General features: G+C 34.2%; 1 protein-coding gene across 3 annotated transcripts in view; it reads right to left on the bottom strand.

Moving 5' to 3' along the window:
- LOC126374071 (rap1 GTPase-activating protein 1) overlaps window positions 1–13,991 on the bottom strand; it is a 282,520-nt gene that overhangs the window by 110,768 nt on the left and 157,761 nt on the right. The window contains exon 2 of one of the 3 annotated variants that reach the window (XM_050020534.1): window positions 11,999–12,202. The exons of the other annotated variants lie outside the window; for them this stretch is intronic. Coding sequence (XP_049876491.1) covers window positions 11,999–12,099 — 101 coding nt within the window. The 5' untranslated portion in view covers window positions 12,100–12,202. The remainder of the gene's footprint in view (window positions 1–11,998; window positions 12,203–13,991) is intronic. 3 annotated transcript variants of the gene reach the window in all.

Consider the following 13,991-nt stretch of genomic DNA (forward strand, 5'->3'; position numbering starts at 1 on the left):
AACCCACTTCCGTAACTGCATGTCACCATTGAGGGTTTTTTTTTGTCGTAATAAGCGTTTTTATGATTTTTATTTCTAGCAGAAGTTTTCACATTTTCACTGCTTGTTTAACAACTATCTACTTAATAGCAGTATTACTATCACCCATCGGAAGTGCGTACCACATAATCGGTTATAAGTGTTTTATTATAATTTTTAAATATAGAATATATTTTGAAGGGGCTACGCAAAGAATTGTTTTGCTCAGCGTTGGGACACGATAGGTAAGAGAAATAACATGAGTTGAACGAGAATTTCGCAACTTTTAATGTCAGTGAACACCTAGCTTAAGAGGGCGATAAAACTATTATGGTCGACACAGAGATAACATCCTGAAGTAAAAAGTCGAGCCACAGTCTTCAACTTCTAACTACCGTTTTTATTCAGTCCAATCAAGTAATTCTAGTTACTATAAGCATAAAACTAGTACCTTTTTCTCAGAAGTCATTTTATAATTTATTCTCAGTGAGCTAAAAAAGAAAATTGTTAGTAGTTAATAATAAGTTAGGAAATTCGTAATCGGAACTATTCTAAACTTTAAAACTTAAGAAAACGAACGACCTTTCTATGTAAATTGAAGATTATGTAAAATAAACAGTTTTATTCCATTATGCACATACTTTAATTAGTTATTTAGAGCTGGACTCAACAATATCCACAAATAACTGTACTTAAACAGTTATTGTATTTTCTTTCTTACTAAATTAATAGACTTTTAAGTAAGTACCTCCTTAATGACAACAAAAGCTGGTTAAATCATTAATGGGAATAAAATAGTGAATTTTCTCGCTATAACAAAATTAATTCATGATGAAAAACTACTACCATTGATACATTCTATAGACAGTAGGTATACATTATGTACTTTTGAGACATTCTTTGTACTGTTGACTAATCGCTTACTATATTATGAATTCATGAGATTTCTAATGGAAATATGTAATATAATAAATAAATAAAAGCTAAGAATAATAATAAATAATGTAGTCAGAGATACAACCATCGCACGATAAACTAAGGGTAGTATTAATAAACTAACCTCAGCTTCGAGACTGCCCTCAAGATCATGTCAATGTGACAGTTCTCATATAAGAACAGGGACTTGCTTGAGCATGGTCTTGAGAGCAGTCTCAGTTGAGTTCAGTTTATTAATACGAGCCTAAGTACTCGCATTTCACCGAATTTTATTAGACCGATATGATAGGAGCTGAGCAGTCGATAGCTGATTGCGTTTACAATTGGTGATTTGATACTATGCTCTTCTTATTTTGAATGTCCAATGCAATTTAACATCTAGTGCAAACAGATACATGATACGGATATCACAGATGTTTATTCATTTAAATGAACAAGTCATATCACTTACCAAATGTACGGAACCGTGAAATGAGCAATCTGTCTACGCGTCCTATAAATCTTATTAATTATAATATTACAATTACAATGTCTCAGCGCATCTGGTGAGTTCGGTGTGAAAGGTTGGTTTAATTGTCTATTGTTCTAGTATACTTTACATTTAATTATGATAAAATAGTAAGTACTCGTAGAGACAACCTATATCTAGCAGTTCAAGTTTATTCTCATTGAATGTACGAGTAAGTAGTTGAAGAAATAAGTACACATGTACGTAACCCTTCAAGTCACAATTACCTAAACATAAATTAAGATTATTTTTATCTTTTCATGAAAAAAAGCTTACTAAGAAGCAACTCGGGCGTAGATATTTATTTTTTCTGTTTTCTACGTGAACAGGCTAAATAGGCGGACTAAAATAACTTTACCAATTTACTTTAACAAATTATTTTTTAAAAATTGACCTCAAAATTCTAATATTATCTTTCTATTTAATCTAAAACTAATAAAAAAAAAAAAAATCAAATGTAGTACTTAAAAGATAAGTTGAAGTTTGAAAATATTTAGAATCGTAATCACTTGAAGTCTCGAATTTGAATAACTGTATAACCATGACCCCTATCAATGTCTTTTACGAGTACTTTTTGACCTTTTTTTTAACTGAAGATTTATTCAGCGGAAACCACATGTTGTCACGAAGTCAAGGCAATGACTTGTTTTATTACAAGTGTATACTTCTGTCAAACTTCATCGTGGGAGAGCATCGTAATTATACTATACGTGTAAAGAATTTAGGTGAGAAATAATATAAATGAAATAGGACAACTATACGGCGACACATTTCGCTGGTGCGCGGGAGTTGTTATCCGGCAAAATGACTGGATTTGTCATTTTAGGGTCCGCGACGTCCAAATAGTTAATAGTTATAGCATTTATCGCTTCACATCGATTTGATTAAAAATTTTAATCAAGCATTTTTAGCAATAAATAAAAAAAGATATGCTATGTTTGGAATTTTACATTGTACCCACAAACCTAAATTGTAGAACCAATGTGGAAAGAGTAAAAAAATCAAACAGCAGATAATGCTGCCTAATCTGGCGCACAAGCGGAATCTACCTCTAATTTTAAATTGACAGATTTTCAACTAGTGCCGTCCTTCATTTACAATAAGTGCAAGAGAGAGATAGAGATATTTTAGTGCTGTCAACTTAAGTTAAAATTAAGTTGATAGTTGCCCGAATCGGCAGAAATGTAGTCTTCAGTACAATAAAATAAAAGACCATCACATGCAGTATCTACATAAGAACTATAATACAATGATATTTGTTCTCGACAGATCTATCTCGTGAGATCTAGTTACGGGATCGATATCGGTCACGCGTCTGCGCACGAGTATGCGTCGCATGACCGACACTTGACACTGTCCTCGACTGCGTTCATTGCTAATCGATCGATTCTATAAATTTCAGTCGAATGAAAAATTTGTCAATAAAAAATAGGTTGTTTCTTTAGATTTTGAAGATATTGGATATTTGATTATGCTTAGTGTATCCTCTATCTCATGGAGAATTATTTGACTACACTACAGAATATTATGGATTAAGGTTTTTAGTGTTATTAGAAAGTGGTCATCTCGCCGCTGTTTTTGTTCTGCGCTGACCCTAAAGAATCTTATGTGTCCATAAAATTATCTTACAGAACTAAGTAACAGGTCTATCGAAGTACCTCGGGAATCCCGTCTGCATGAGGCATACGTAAAACCAGCCAAGTAAAACGTACATACGTCCCGAATGCGCGTGGCAACTCGTCTCCGGCACAATTCTCTCAATTTTCTTCCAAATATTTCAAGGAAACTAAAAGAAACTACTCGTATTCATTCTTTCGAAGAAAAAGTTTCTGCCAATATTGATGGATACCGATGTGTATCGGAGTATTATACAGGGAAATTAACCATGAAACACGCAATAGCTGATAGTAGAGATAGATAAAATATTTCCATGTCCATAATTTTCCATACATGGTGCAGTAAAGTATACACCTTAGAATTCTACCTTGCAAGGTATCATCATACTTTAGTAGCCGGTACTGATTGCTTAAAGTGCACTCCGAAGGCACTCACTCAGATGATCAGATGCAATGTCACATCAGAATGTGATTTTTGACATATGTTACCAGCGCGATTCATATACGCTTTAGTAATATTTGTCGAAACGCAAGATTCCTAAAACCATACCAACACACCTGTGAAAGCTACGCGTTTAGGTGGCCTTACCCCACCTACATATATATACGAACATTGTGCAAGTCTATCAATTTTACGTACATACGGGTCAAATTGATAGCTTCCTTCTTTGAAGTCGGTTAAAAAACCTCAGCGGTGATAGCGGAGCATCAGTGAAATTGAAACACAAAAGGAGGGAACACTTAAAAAGTACTGCCTAAGCACACATACGACACACTTGACAGTGACAAAAGCCTTTTAAAAAGTGTCTGGCGACGTGCGAATCACAACAAAGCATAGCTTGCTGGTAGCCCCTAGGCTACGAGAGGGATTTTTTAGGGGGAGATACTATCTTTAGTGAGGAAAAACAAGTGACGCATTATATGCTGAGCTAGATATCTTGTGATCCGGCCTTTTCACATTTATTTTTAGGAAACTGCGTAGTTCTTGCCTTTGTTTCATGCTCGGATAAAATTGACTCGTCATCGCGAAAAATGTGGTAAGTAAGAATATAAGGTAGTTTAATAATAATAATAAAAACACTTTATTAACTAAAAAAAATAAAACAGTAATAACATAGTTTACTGACTTTTCTAATTGTAATAGTTTCCTAGGTCAAAAATAAATAATGGAATTATGATTTTACTAAAGACAGATCTTAAGGTAACAAAAAACGTTTTTTTTTCTGTTTAACTTATTTATGAATTTTGATAAAGAAAAATGTAATAATAAGTACAACATTTTGTCACGTTTTTCTATGACGTCGTCGGCTTTTTCATACAAATTCCATAGTAATTTTGTGTTTTGACGTTTAGTAAAACGTAACTGATTTGGCTAGTTGTATATCATATCACATCTCATTACATTGATTCAAACTTAAACTTACATCATCTTCAATCAATAACTTACTGAATACGGAGTCAATCCAATTAAGGAACAATTAATACATATTACCATTTTTGGGCAGACAGCTCTTACGTCATGTCAAGATTTATTTCTAGCAATACTTAATAGGTCCCATTTGATACGAAATCTGATATGACATCATGTTCTACAGTAATTAATAAAAAAGCCATAAAACTAGATATTAGAGATGAGATGCTTAACTCCGTTTAAAGAACCCACTTAGTTGGGAAATACTTAAGTTATTTATTTAACAACTGTAAATAAGTAATAATAAATTAATAGTAATTGTTCAAAATCAATAACTTCTTCGATGGTAGAATTTGTTTGATAACAACATGATGTGGCTGATAAGTTATGCCAAGTTCACAAAGTAAACGAGCTAAAAGAAAACTTTGACGTATTGTGTGATTGATTCCAGCTTATAAAAGCTTTTCAATATAACCACGAACTTCTCAATTATTCAATGTAAACAGACTCTAGTTCTGCAATAAACTTTGGAACGAAGACTAGTGACAACTTAGTTCGAACTCGAACTTGCCAGTTAGATTCGAACTTATTCGACAGCGTTCTGTTTACCTGCTTAATAATCTACAGGGACTATTTTCAAACCACTCGATATTCTGCGATTAGCGAATGAAGGTTAGTTCATATTTTATTTGAACTTTGGTTGTTGTAAGTAAGGCTTATTATAAGTATTGATCTTATAAGAATTACTAACTATAGGTATTAAGTAATAAATTGATGCTTATTTTGGTATGCTCTATTATCATACACATAGGTTTATATTCTATAGATGAGATGATGGGTTGAAAATGACAATTCGATTTTTGGGAATATTCTCTAGATTTTTTTTATATATATAATGGTTCGTCCAGCTCCAAATACCTCTGAAAACCTTCCCACCCTTTTTTACACCGGCTATTCATTCTCAAGAATCTTTAGTACCCGATAATAAAAAGAGAACAGTTACCACTAGATGGCGCTGTAAATTATTTTCATACTGACCACTAGGAACTATAAAGCCATGTAGTTAATATATTATCGTCTGCCTCAATAATAGCTCCCAGCGGGAACTTCAGTTCGCACTATATTGAAACATTATGGAGTGTAAGTCAATAAGCAATGTAGTTTACGAAGTAGGCTGCAACTACAACGACGGGAGGTAAAGTAAAGGAGTATTAAGTCGAATATAAACTGTAAATAGGAGTTTCGTGACGTAGAACAAGCGGTCTGAATGATGGTGGCTGTGAACTTGAAGCGTGCAATGAAAGAGCCGAAGTAGGTACAGTAAACAATGTACTTAGCAGATAGAAAAATGAAGGACTTTCATATTACACAAAAAGTGTCTGTACAAAAATAAAATTGTTAACTTGTAACCACAAAAACAATATTCGAGTAAAATACGTGACATGAAGTAAAATTGACTTTTATAACCAACCCAAATCAGCATCAAGATAAACGTTTAAACAGAATAACAAACGCAGATGGGGAGCAACTGAAGGGTGCAATAAATCGCATTTGTTTCAAAACTTGTCTAGACTAATGCTATCAAGATGTCTCTAAGTTTTGTGATACCAGCGTAATATGCGAAAGAAACCATTTTCCGTAAAACTGCTGTTTTTATGACGATTTGAAAGCGTGAGAGTAGTTCGTGCTTTATGAAAGTTGGAATAAGAAGCATTAGTATGAAACATTTATGTTCCTGGAAGTGCATACTTTCGTTGTGAATACTAGATATAGCTTTTTGGGTGGCCTTCAAGTGAGCAGCCTGAATACACGTTTTAATTTAGGTCTAAACGACCGACATAATAGACCACTTTAAGAGAACGTGGCCGTTTTTCAAAAAGAATCGCAAACATTTTTTAATATCCCTTTGTTATCCATAACCATAAAACATCACAGTACAAAAAACTGGAAACATTTTCAAATGTAAGTACCATTATGTGTTTATTCTTTATGTAGGTTTACTTCGTCTTTTATGGCAGGGTGACTTCCCGGCTTTCAGAGGTGGTAAATTTTCGGCAGCATTCATTGGATTACCGTTGCGTATACTATGTCCCAGAATGAGAGGACTACAAAGCAAGGAATTCGGAAGTACACGTACAAATATGTCCGTGGCCTACCTTTGATGGTTGACCATGACCCAATTTTTATATATCATTCAGTCCATTCCCGGGACAAGCGAGCGGGTTAGACCGAGCTTTGATGTGGCGCAATGAATTTATAAACTCAATTATAAAATAAAATTTGCCTCTCGTGGATTCGCTGTACTATTAAAATGCCAGGAAGAAAATCCAGCAGCAGGCAGTGACAAGTATAACACAATAAAATATTTTTTATAAGATTGAAATTAATCAATTTGCTGCTAGCAGAGCGGTCGAACTCCGAATGAATAAAGTTGACCCTGTATTGCAGCTCTAATAAGACCTCTTAACAAGTTTATTAATTCATCAAAAGTTATCCAATTTGGAAATTGTAAATTCAGAATCGAATCACTTGAGACCGGCGCGGGATCACAGGCTATATTTTAAACTTCAAAGTTTTTAATAGTTTGGTCATGACCCTGGACTTGGCTCGTGATATTTCAACGTGTTTGCGAGTGGGCACTTGAAAAATAGCCACGATTTGCTCTTCGCCCTTAGATAGTTCGAGAAATACTTGAATCCTCCGCGTAGTTAACATTGTCCTGTCTAAGTTCGCAACATTATAATCGTCACAGCCACAGGTATTTGTTTACAAATATTTCCTTTGAAGAACAGGGGAGTATTTGTTATTTATGTAATTTTTTCATCACCTGATTATCTGTCGCAATAATATACTAAAATATATAATTTATATTTATTATATCGGTGATCTCACATTGCAATTCAAATGTGCAATTTATATCACCGTTCATAAATGCAGCTTAGTGTAATACTAGGGACGGAACAAACAACTTGATAGATAGCCTGTTACCGCAAACAATGTTGAAGCTCACAACAAAAACACGGCTTTTCCTGAGGATCCGAATCTACAAATTCGTGCAAACCCAAAGCGATTTATTAGTAAGCGCTTGGATTCGTGACCGACTCATAGCATAAGTCACTCAGTGTTGTCATGGTGAAATTTAGTGTAATAGTCACCGGGACTAACACGACCAATGAAATGCTGAAATGAGGTCTCGAACTTTGCTCTGGAAACCTTACGTAGGAATTGTTGTTTGTAACATTTCTTCTACCGACGACGTTCCACGAGTTGTTTTTCGTACGGACTTTTTTGCGGTTTCCGTATTACTCCGGAAAGCAATTCTGATAAGGTTTTTTTCGTAGGGTTTTTTGTGTTTACCATTTCGTAAATATTTTTGGTTTGCCCACTAAATAAGTTACTTATGGTTTTTACACATACGTAAAATGTGCTATCACGTGATACACTTAAAGTAAACCAGAATCAAACAAGGAATCATGAAAAAAATTTACTATGTTTATTGATTTTGGATTATAACTAACATTATATTATTACAACTTAACAACATGGGAGACTTTTACAGCAGTAGTTTGTCTATTCAAACACGTTCCCCTATAATCAAACTACCATGCAACCTTTCGAATGTTGATGAATGAGTGAATATTTAAACTGCTCATAATGAAGGGTTATAATCAAGCTAACGCCATCTATTATAGTAATCGAGAAATCGCAGGTGCGCGCAGTCCGTTAGCTGATGGCATTTCGATGGGCACGCGCCGAGCACATTGCAAATTGATGAGTAAGTACTAAGTCCTGCATTTATTTGTAATTGACCTGAGAATTACAGGGAATATAATAAATAAGTATCAGTAGGTAGCCTCTCGTGTTCGTCTGTATTAATCAATATTATGTTAAAATGACGACAATCGTGTTAGTTTTTCTCTAAATATCCTAAACTACATGTATAAGATAATATAGAGCCAGATAACGCAAAACTTAAAGTACGAAGTGTTAAAAAAACCGTTCAATCGTCTACTCCGGAGGAAACAATGCGTAAAATTACAAACACAGATTTATTGATTGTAATTGTATGATTATAATCTATTAATTGCATAGGTAGTAGAAGATAATGAAGGAAATTAGTACACTTTCTTGATTTTATTGCGACATTAAATAGAGAGTGCGGTTACTTTTATCGATATGCGTTTGTGCGTATAACCATAATTACATTTTATGATAATGTAATGATAAAAATTATAGTGTGCGTCAAGCTAGCGGCCTCAAAAAAAAATGGGCACGAAAAAATAATTTGACCATACCAAAAAATAGTACTCTTATTGAAAAAAATAGTACCTGTTGTAAAAAAATTAGTACCATCACGGTTCTGGATTTATAGCCATGTTTTATTGCACTTGCTAGCTTGACGGTGAGCGAAATTTGGCGAGAGTTAACGACAAGGTCTTTCGCTTTGATTTAAACGCCAAAAAATAGTATCGAAATAGTACTCACCCCCTGCAAAATACCGAAAGTAGTACTTCAACGGTTCCAAAGTCATAAAGGCAGTTCTTTGATCCCGCTAGCTTGACGTTTTGAAAATACCTATTATCTGGGGAACGCTTGCATACTTCAGTATGTAACTAATGTCAATATACTCGTATGAAATAGTACTCCCTACCATCATAATTTTGATCCGATTCTCTTTGTAGAAATGTTAAACAATCATCATAACCTATGCCATACATTTGTTGTTGATACAGTCACGTAGACAATTACATAACCTCACAATTTATTCGTAAGTATTGCCATTTTGGAGGTCTACCCTACCATTTCTTTGCACTTCAGTGCTGCTATTACAAAAAATTCCTATTGCATACACCCATATGCACTAATTTTAATAGAAAATGGCTGCATGGGTGTAGTTCTTATCGAAAACAATCTGTGATTTTAATACATCATAATACATTTTTAATCTGCTGTTTTATTTTATAATTTATACCTTCATGTTGAATTTGTTACGGATCGAAGTGTTTGTTAATAAACAATTTGCAGTATTTGTAGAATAACTCAAAGAGTTTCAACAATGATATTACTTTCATCTAACAACCCTGGCACTTCACCAATTTTTACCCAAAAATGGGGAAAAATACTGAAATCTGACAACATTCTTGACCATGTGTAATAATTTTGTTCGCGACTGTACTCGTCTTGATAAATGTATGACATAGGTTATAATGACTTTTTGACATATTTCTACAAAGAGAATCAGGTCCAAATTATGATGGTAGGGAGTACTATTTCATACGAGTTTATTGACATTAGTTACAAACTGAAGTATGCAAGCATTCCCCAGATAATAGGTATTTTCAAAACGTCAAGCTAGCGGGATCAAAGAACTACCTTTATAACTTTGGAACCGTTGAAGTACTACTTTCGGTATTTTGCAGGGGGTGAGTACTATTTCGATACTATTTTTTGGCGTTTAAATCAAAGCGAAAGACCTTGTCGTTAACTCTCGCCAAATTTCGCTCACCGTCAAGCTAGCAAGTGCAATAAAACATGGCTATAAATCCAGAACCGTGCTGGTACTAATTTTTTTACAACAGGTACTATTTTTTTCAATAAGAGTACTATTTTTTGGTATGGTCAAATTATTTTTTCGTGCCCATTTTTTTTTTGAGGCCGCTAGCTTGACGCACACAAAATTATATGATTCGTGTTTTTTTTTTTTGACGTGACTTATTGTAGATTTGCCGCCGATGGCATTAACTACTTGGCCGGACAAATGGGGAGCGCTGAAGGCTCTCACCCGGTACAACGTTTAAGACAACAGGCCTGAGGGTGCCCAGTTGGGCGCGAACCTCGGCTCAGGGCGTCGTCTGAGAGGAAAAATATTTGAAAGATAAGCGCTGAATGAGGTAATTCGTCCACCACGCCGGCGGGGTCGGTATCGGGGAGACAATATGATTCGTGAAAAGGCCTTTCTGAAATTGGATAAGTATCATTATGTACAGCGAACTAATAAAATCTTTCATGGTAATTATTGTTTGAAATAAAAAAAATCTGCAGTGTCAGACATATTATTAAGAGTTTTTTTAGTTCAGCGATGATACCAGCTTTCGTACATTCTGCCGTTAAGGAAAATCACTTTAATGCTTTGTTCGCTTCCAGGAGACGAGCGGAACTAGGTTACGTTTTCCTTGTTATCGCTATGACATAAAGTAGCTTATATAGTCTCAACTTCCATAATCCTCCATTGTTACACTGCGAATTAAACTTTGTATAATACCTAATAAGAACACTGCACTGAAGGCTTAAAATTAGTTTTCAACTAAAGGAACTGGCTGTTCCGTACAAGTTCCATTATTAAACTAATGAGATGAAATTATTTTACATGCAAGCTTGCTTGTCGTTGCAGATTAAATAACTATTAATTCCATGCCTTAGGTTGAACCTGATATACGAGTAGGAAACTTAGCTTTCATTTAAATAAATTAATAGTTTTCTACTATTTCAAATGCCTGTTAAACTGTTGTAAGTATGGTGATAAATTGTTCCAATCATGATCTGTAGTGGTAGATCTGTGCCCATAATCTATAAGATGTGAAGCTTTTTACTTCGCAGTAGTTTTAGTAGGTTATTTAAGTCAATGTGCCATCGAAACAATAAGAAGTATTTTTCGTACGATCTATGTCAGAGAATCAATCACACGACGATCGGAATGCCATCCCGTTTTCAGATTTATTGTCAAATAAATTCTAGGCCACACTTACTCACATAGCTCCTGCTACCAACGCTACGGGTGTGACCGAATCCTATCATATATAAAGTACTGGAGTAGTCGAAGATACTTCCAAAACAGGTTACTAAGAGGAAGGTAAGGTACAGGCACACTGCGGATGAAATATACGTTTGATACAGAAGGCTACGCCTCATCCATCATGATTAAACATCTTGCTAAGCTAACGGGAGCCTGGCAGTCGAACAACTGTCTAGTATTATTCTGTATTACTTGCTTATTGTATAGCTGTATCTTCGACAATCATAGCGACTATTGTCATCGTGACTATTGGTTTGAGAACTACGTAAATACACGTCACACCGATTTCAATTCGTAAAGCTTGTTCTTGTCATGAAGTAGCTGAGAATTTTGATTTGTTTTGCTATTTGTACTTGCACTCTAGATTTAGGCCTATTGATTTCTGTTGTTACTCATATTGCTCGTATTTGACTGTAGAGATATTAAATATATAAATAAGTACCTACTGTAATCACAAAAGAAGCGAATTTATTTCAAACTAATATCATAGGTACACTTCCTAGTTTTATAGAGATGAGGTTAATTAAGATTGCACAGTAAACAAGGCAAGGCCATCTCAGTGTGTGGTCCCGCTATCTAAATCGAGGGTAAAAACTGGTGCTGTCAGCGGTAAATCCGCTTTCCCCGATGATATAGAAATAATTGATAACCTCAACCAAAGGCAGCCACCAATACAACCCCATTAAAGCAAGAGCAAAAAAGCAAACAGTACATACATTAGCTTCTTCATATAATATCTTCTTCTCGCCGTAGGCAACGTAAAAGATTCCTTCTGCCCGTTGGGCAAATATTTCATTTTCATAACTTTGGACTTCATTCGGCGCACTTCAATCACTTGATGAAGTCACTGAAAATCTCGTAGTCACTAAAATATCACTAAAACACTTCACGGATTTCCAGTCCTCTCCGCGCAGCGTTCCCTATAATTAAAAAGAGAAAGAAGGTTGAAAGGATATATTTACAGAAAAGAGAGAAGGTTTACTAAAAAGCAACTAAGGACACTACTCACTACAAAAGCCAACAATGCATTAAAAGCCAGGCTGAAGGAAAATATACAAATTAGTCACATAATATATGCGTACAGTAAGTAGGTACATGAATCAGAAATATCTGCAAACCAGAATTTAATAAATACAAATAATAAGGAAATACATATTTAATAATACATAATTATTTATTTGTTAACGTATAATACCTAACAATATTTTAAAAACAGTAGTTGTAGGTAAAACAATGAATATATATCATAAAGTTATGTCGTCAGTAAATAAATATGACCAGTAATTTTAATCAAAGAGTGGTAGAAGAATTTATTACTTCAATTCAGGCACTTCATGGTAATGATTCAAACCTTATCTGTGAATAAGAAACAAAACTGCACATCCTGTTATAAACATCATTAAAATTAACACGAATACGAACTGCAATTTGTATATCTAATCATTCACGTACGAATTTAATGAAGGCGGCAAATATGGTCTGGAAAACTGTACGTAGAAAACAAATGTGCTTCCTCCTGTACATGCAAATTATTAGATAATCGTTGCATTTGAGCAGGATATAGCATAGACAGTAACTTCCTTCGAAGAACAATCGATGACTGTAGAGAAATTAATTAACGGTACTATACGAGTACCTAATTAGGTATCGTTACAAAGCGTTATCGGTACTCACGAAAGGCATTATATTAGCAACGGTACCTTATTTCGTATTATTTGTACTTGGAACAGAATGATGAGATCTGAAGTACGATTGAAGCTTTCGTAATCGATTGCCGATTATGACGGTAATCTGACTTGGTTATCTTTGATGTACTAGCAATTTGACATGCTTATCTTAAGTAAAGACTTAATTATTTTAATTGGTTGGTTATTTCTTTGCAAGGTTGAGCCGAGAGAAAAAGGAAAAAAGTATCATAATAAGTTGATTTATGTCAAGTTTGAATGCCGGTAACCATCTTTTGGAAAAACTTGTGTTTCTGCCCATTAGATATTAAATGTTTAGTGACAATTTATACAGTTAAAAAAAATATAGACGTTTATAATGCTACAAAGTTTACTTACTTAATCAAAGTCAACGTTCTGTTGATATTTATGATTAGGAATTCCTTGCCTTCTTTATGAAAATTTATAGATATGAGTAACGCAAAGAAATAATTTGAATACAGCGCCGACGCGTACCTAAACGAATTCCATAATAATGAATATAAACGACTTACGTTTCAAATTACGATGTGAAAAATCATAACATCCAAACTTAGAGTAATAAGGATCACGATAATAATGAAAAGATACGAAAAACAACGGAAATAACTGTTATTTTATCAAGTCGTATCAATCTGTTATTTAAAATATGTGCGAGTAAAATACAATGACAAGCAAAACATGCGCGAAAGACAAAAAGTCAGCCTTGTATGAGGATCAGTTTAAACAATGGAGATAAGCTTAAGATAATACAAATTGTTCTCAAAAGTTTACGACTTAGTGATGTTTAATCAAAATCAAAACATGTCATGTTCATAAAAACAGTTTTGTATCATGATAACAATATTAATGATTACATCAAATTAAAGCAACATCGTTTAATTTTAAATATATTATAATGATATATACCACCCACAACTATTCACTAGTGAGGGGGATGGATAGATATGGGTCACGCACTGTAATAATCATAAATGTTTGACGGAGAAGTTTAGCTAAGTAAACA

This window comes from Pectinophora gossypiella, chromosome 16, assembly GCF_024362695.1.
Source record: "Pectinophora gossypiella chromosome 16, ilPecGoss1.1, whole genome shotgun sequence".
Taxonomy (NCBI): domain Eukaryota; kingdom Metazoa; phylum Arthropoda; class Insecta; order Lepidoptera; family Gelechiidae; genus Pectinophora; species Pectinophora gossypiella.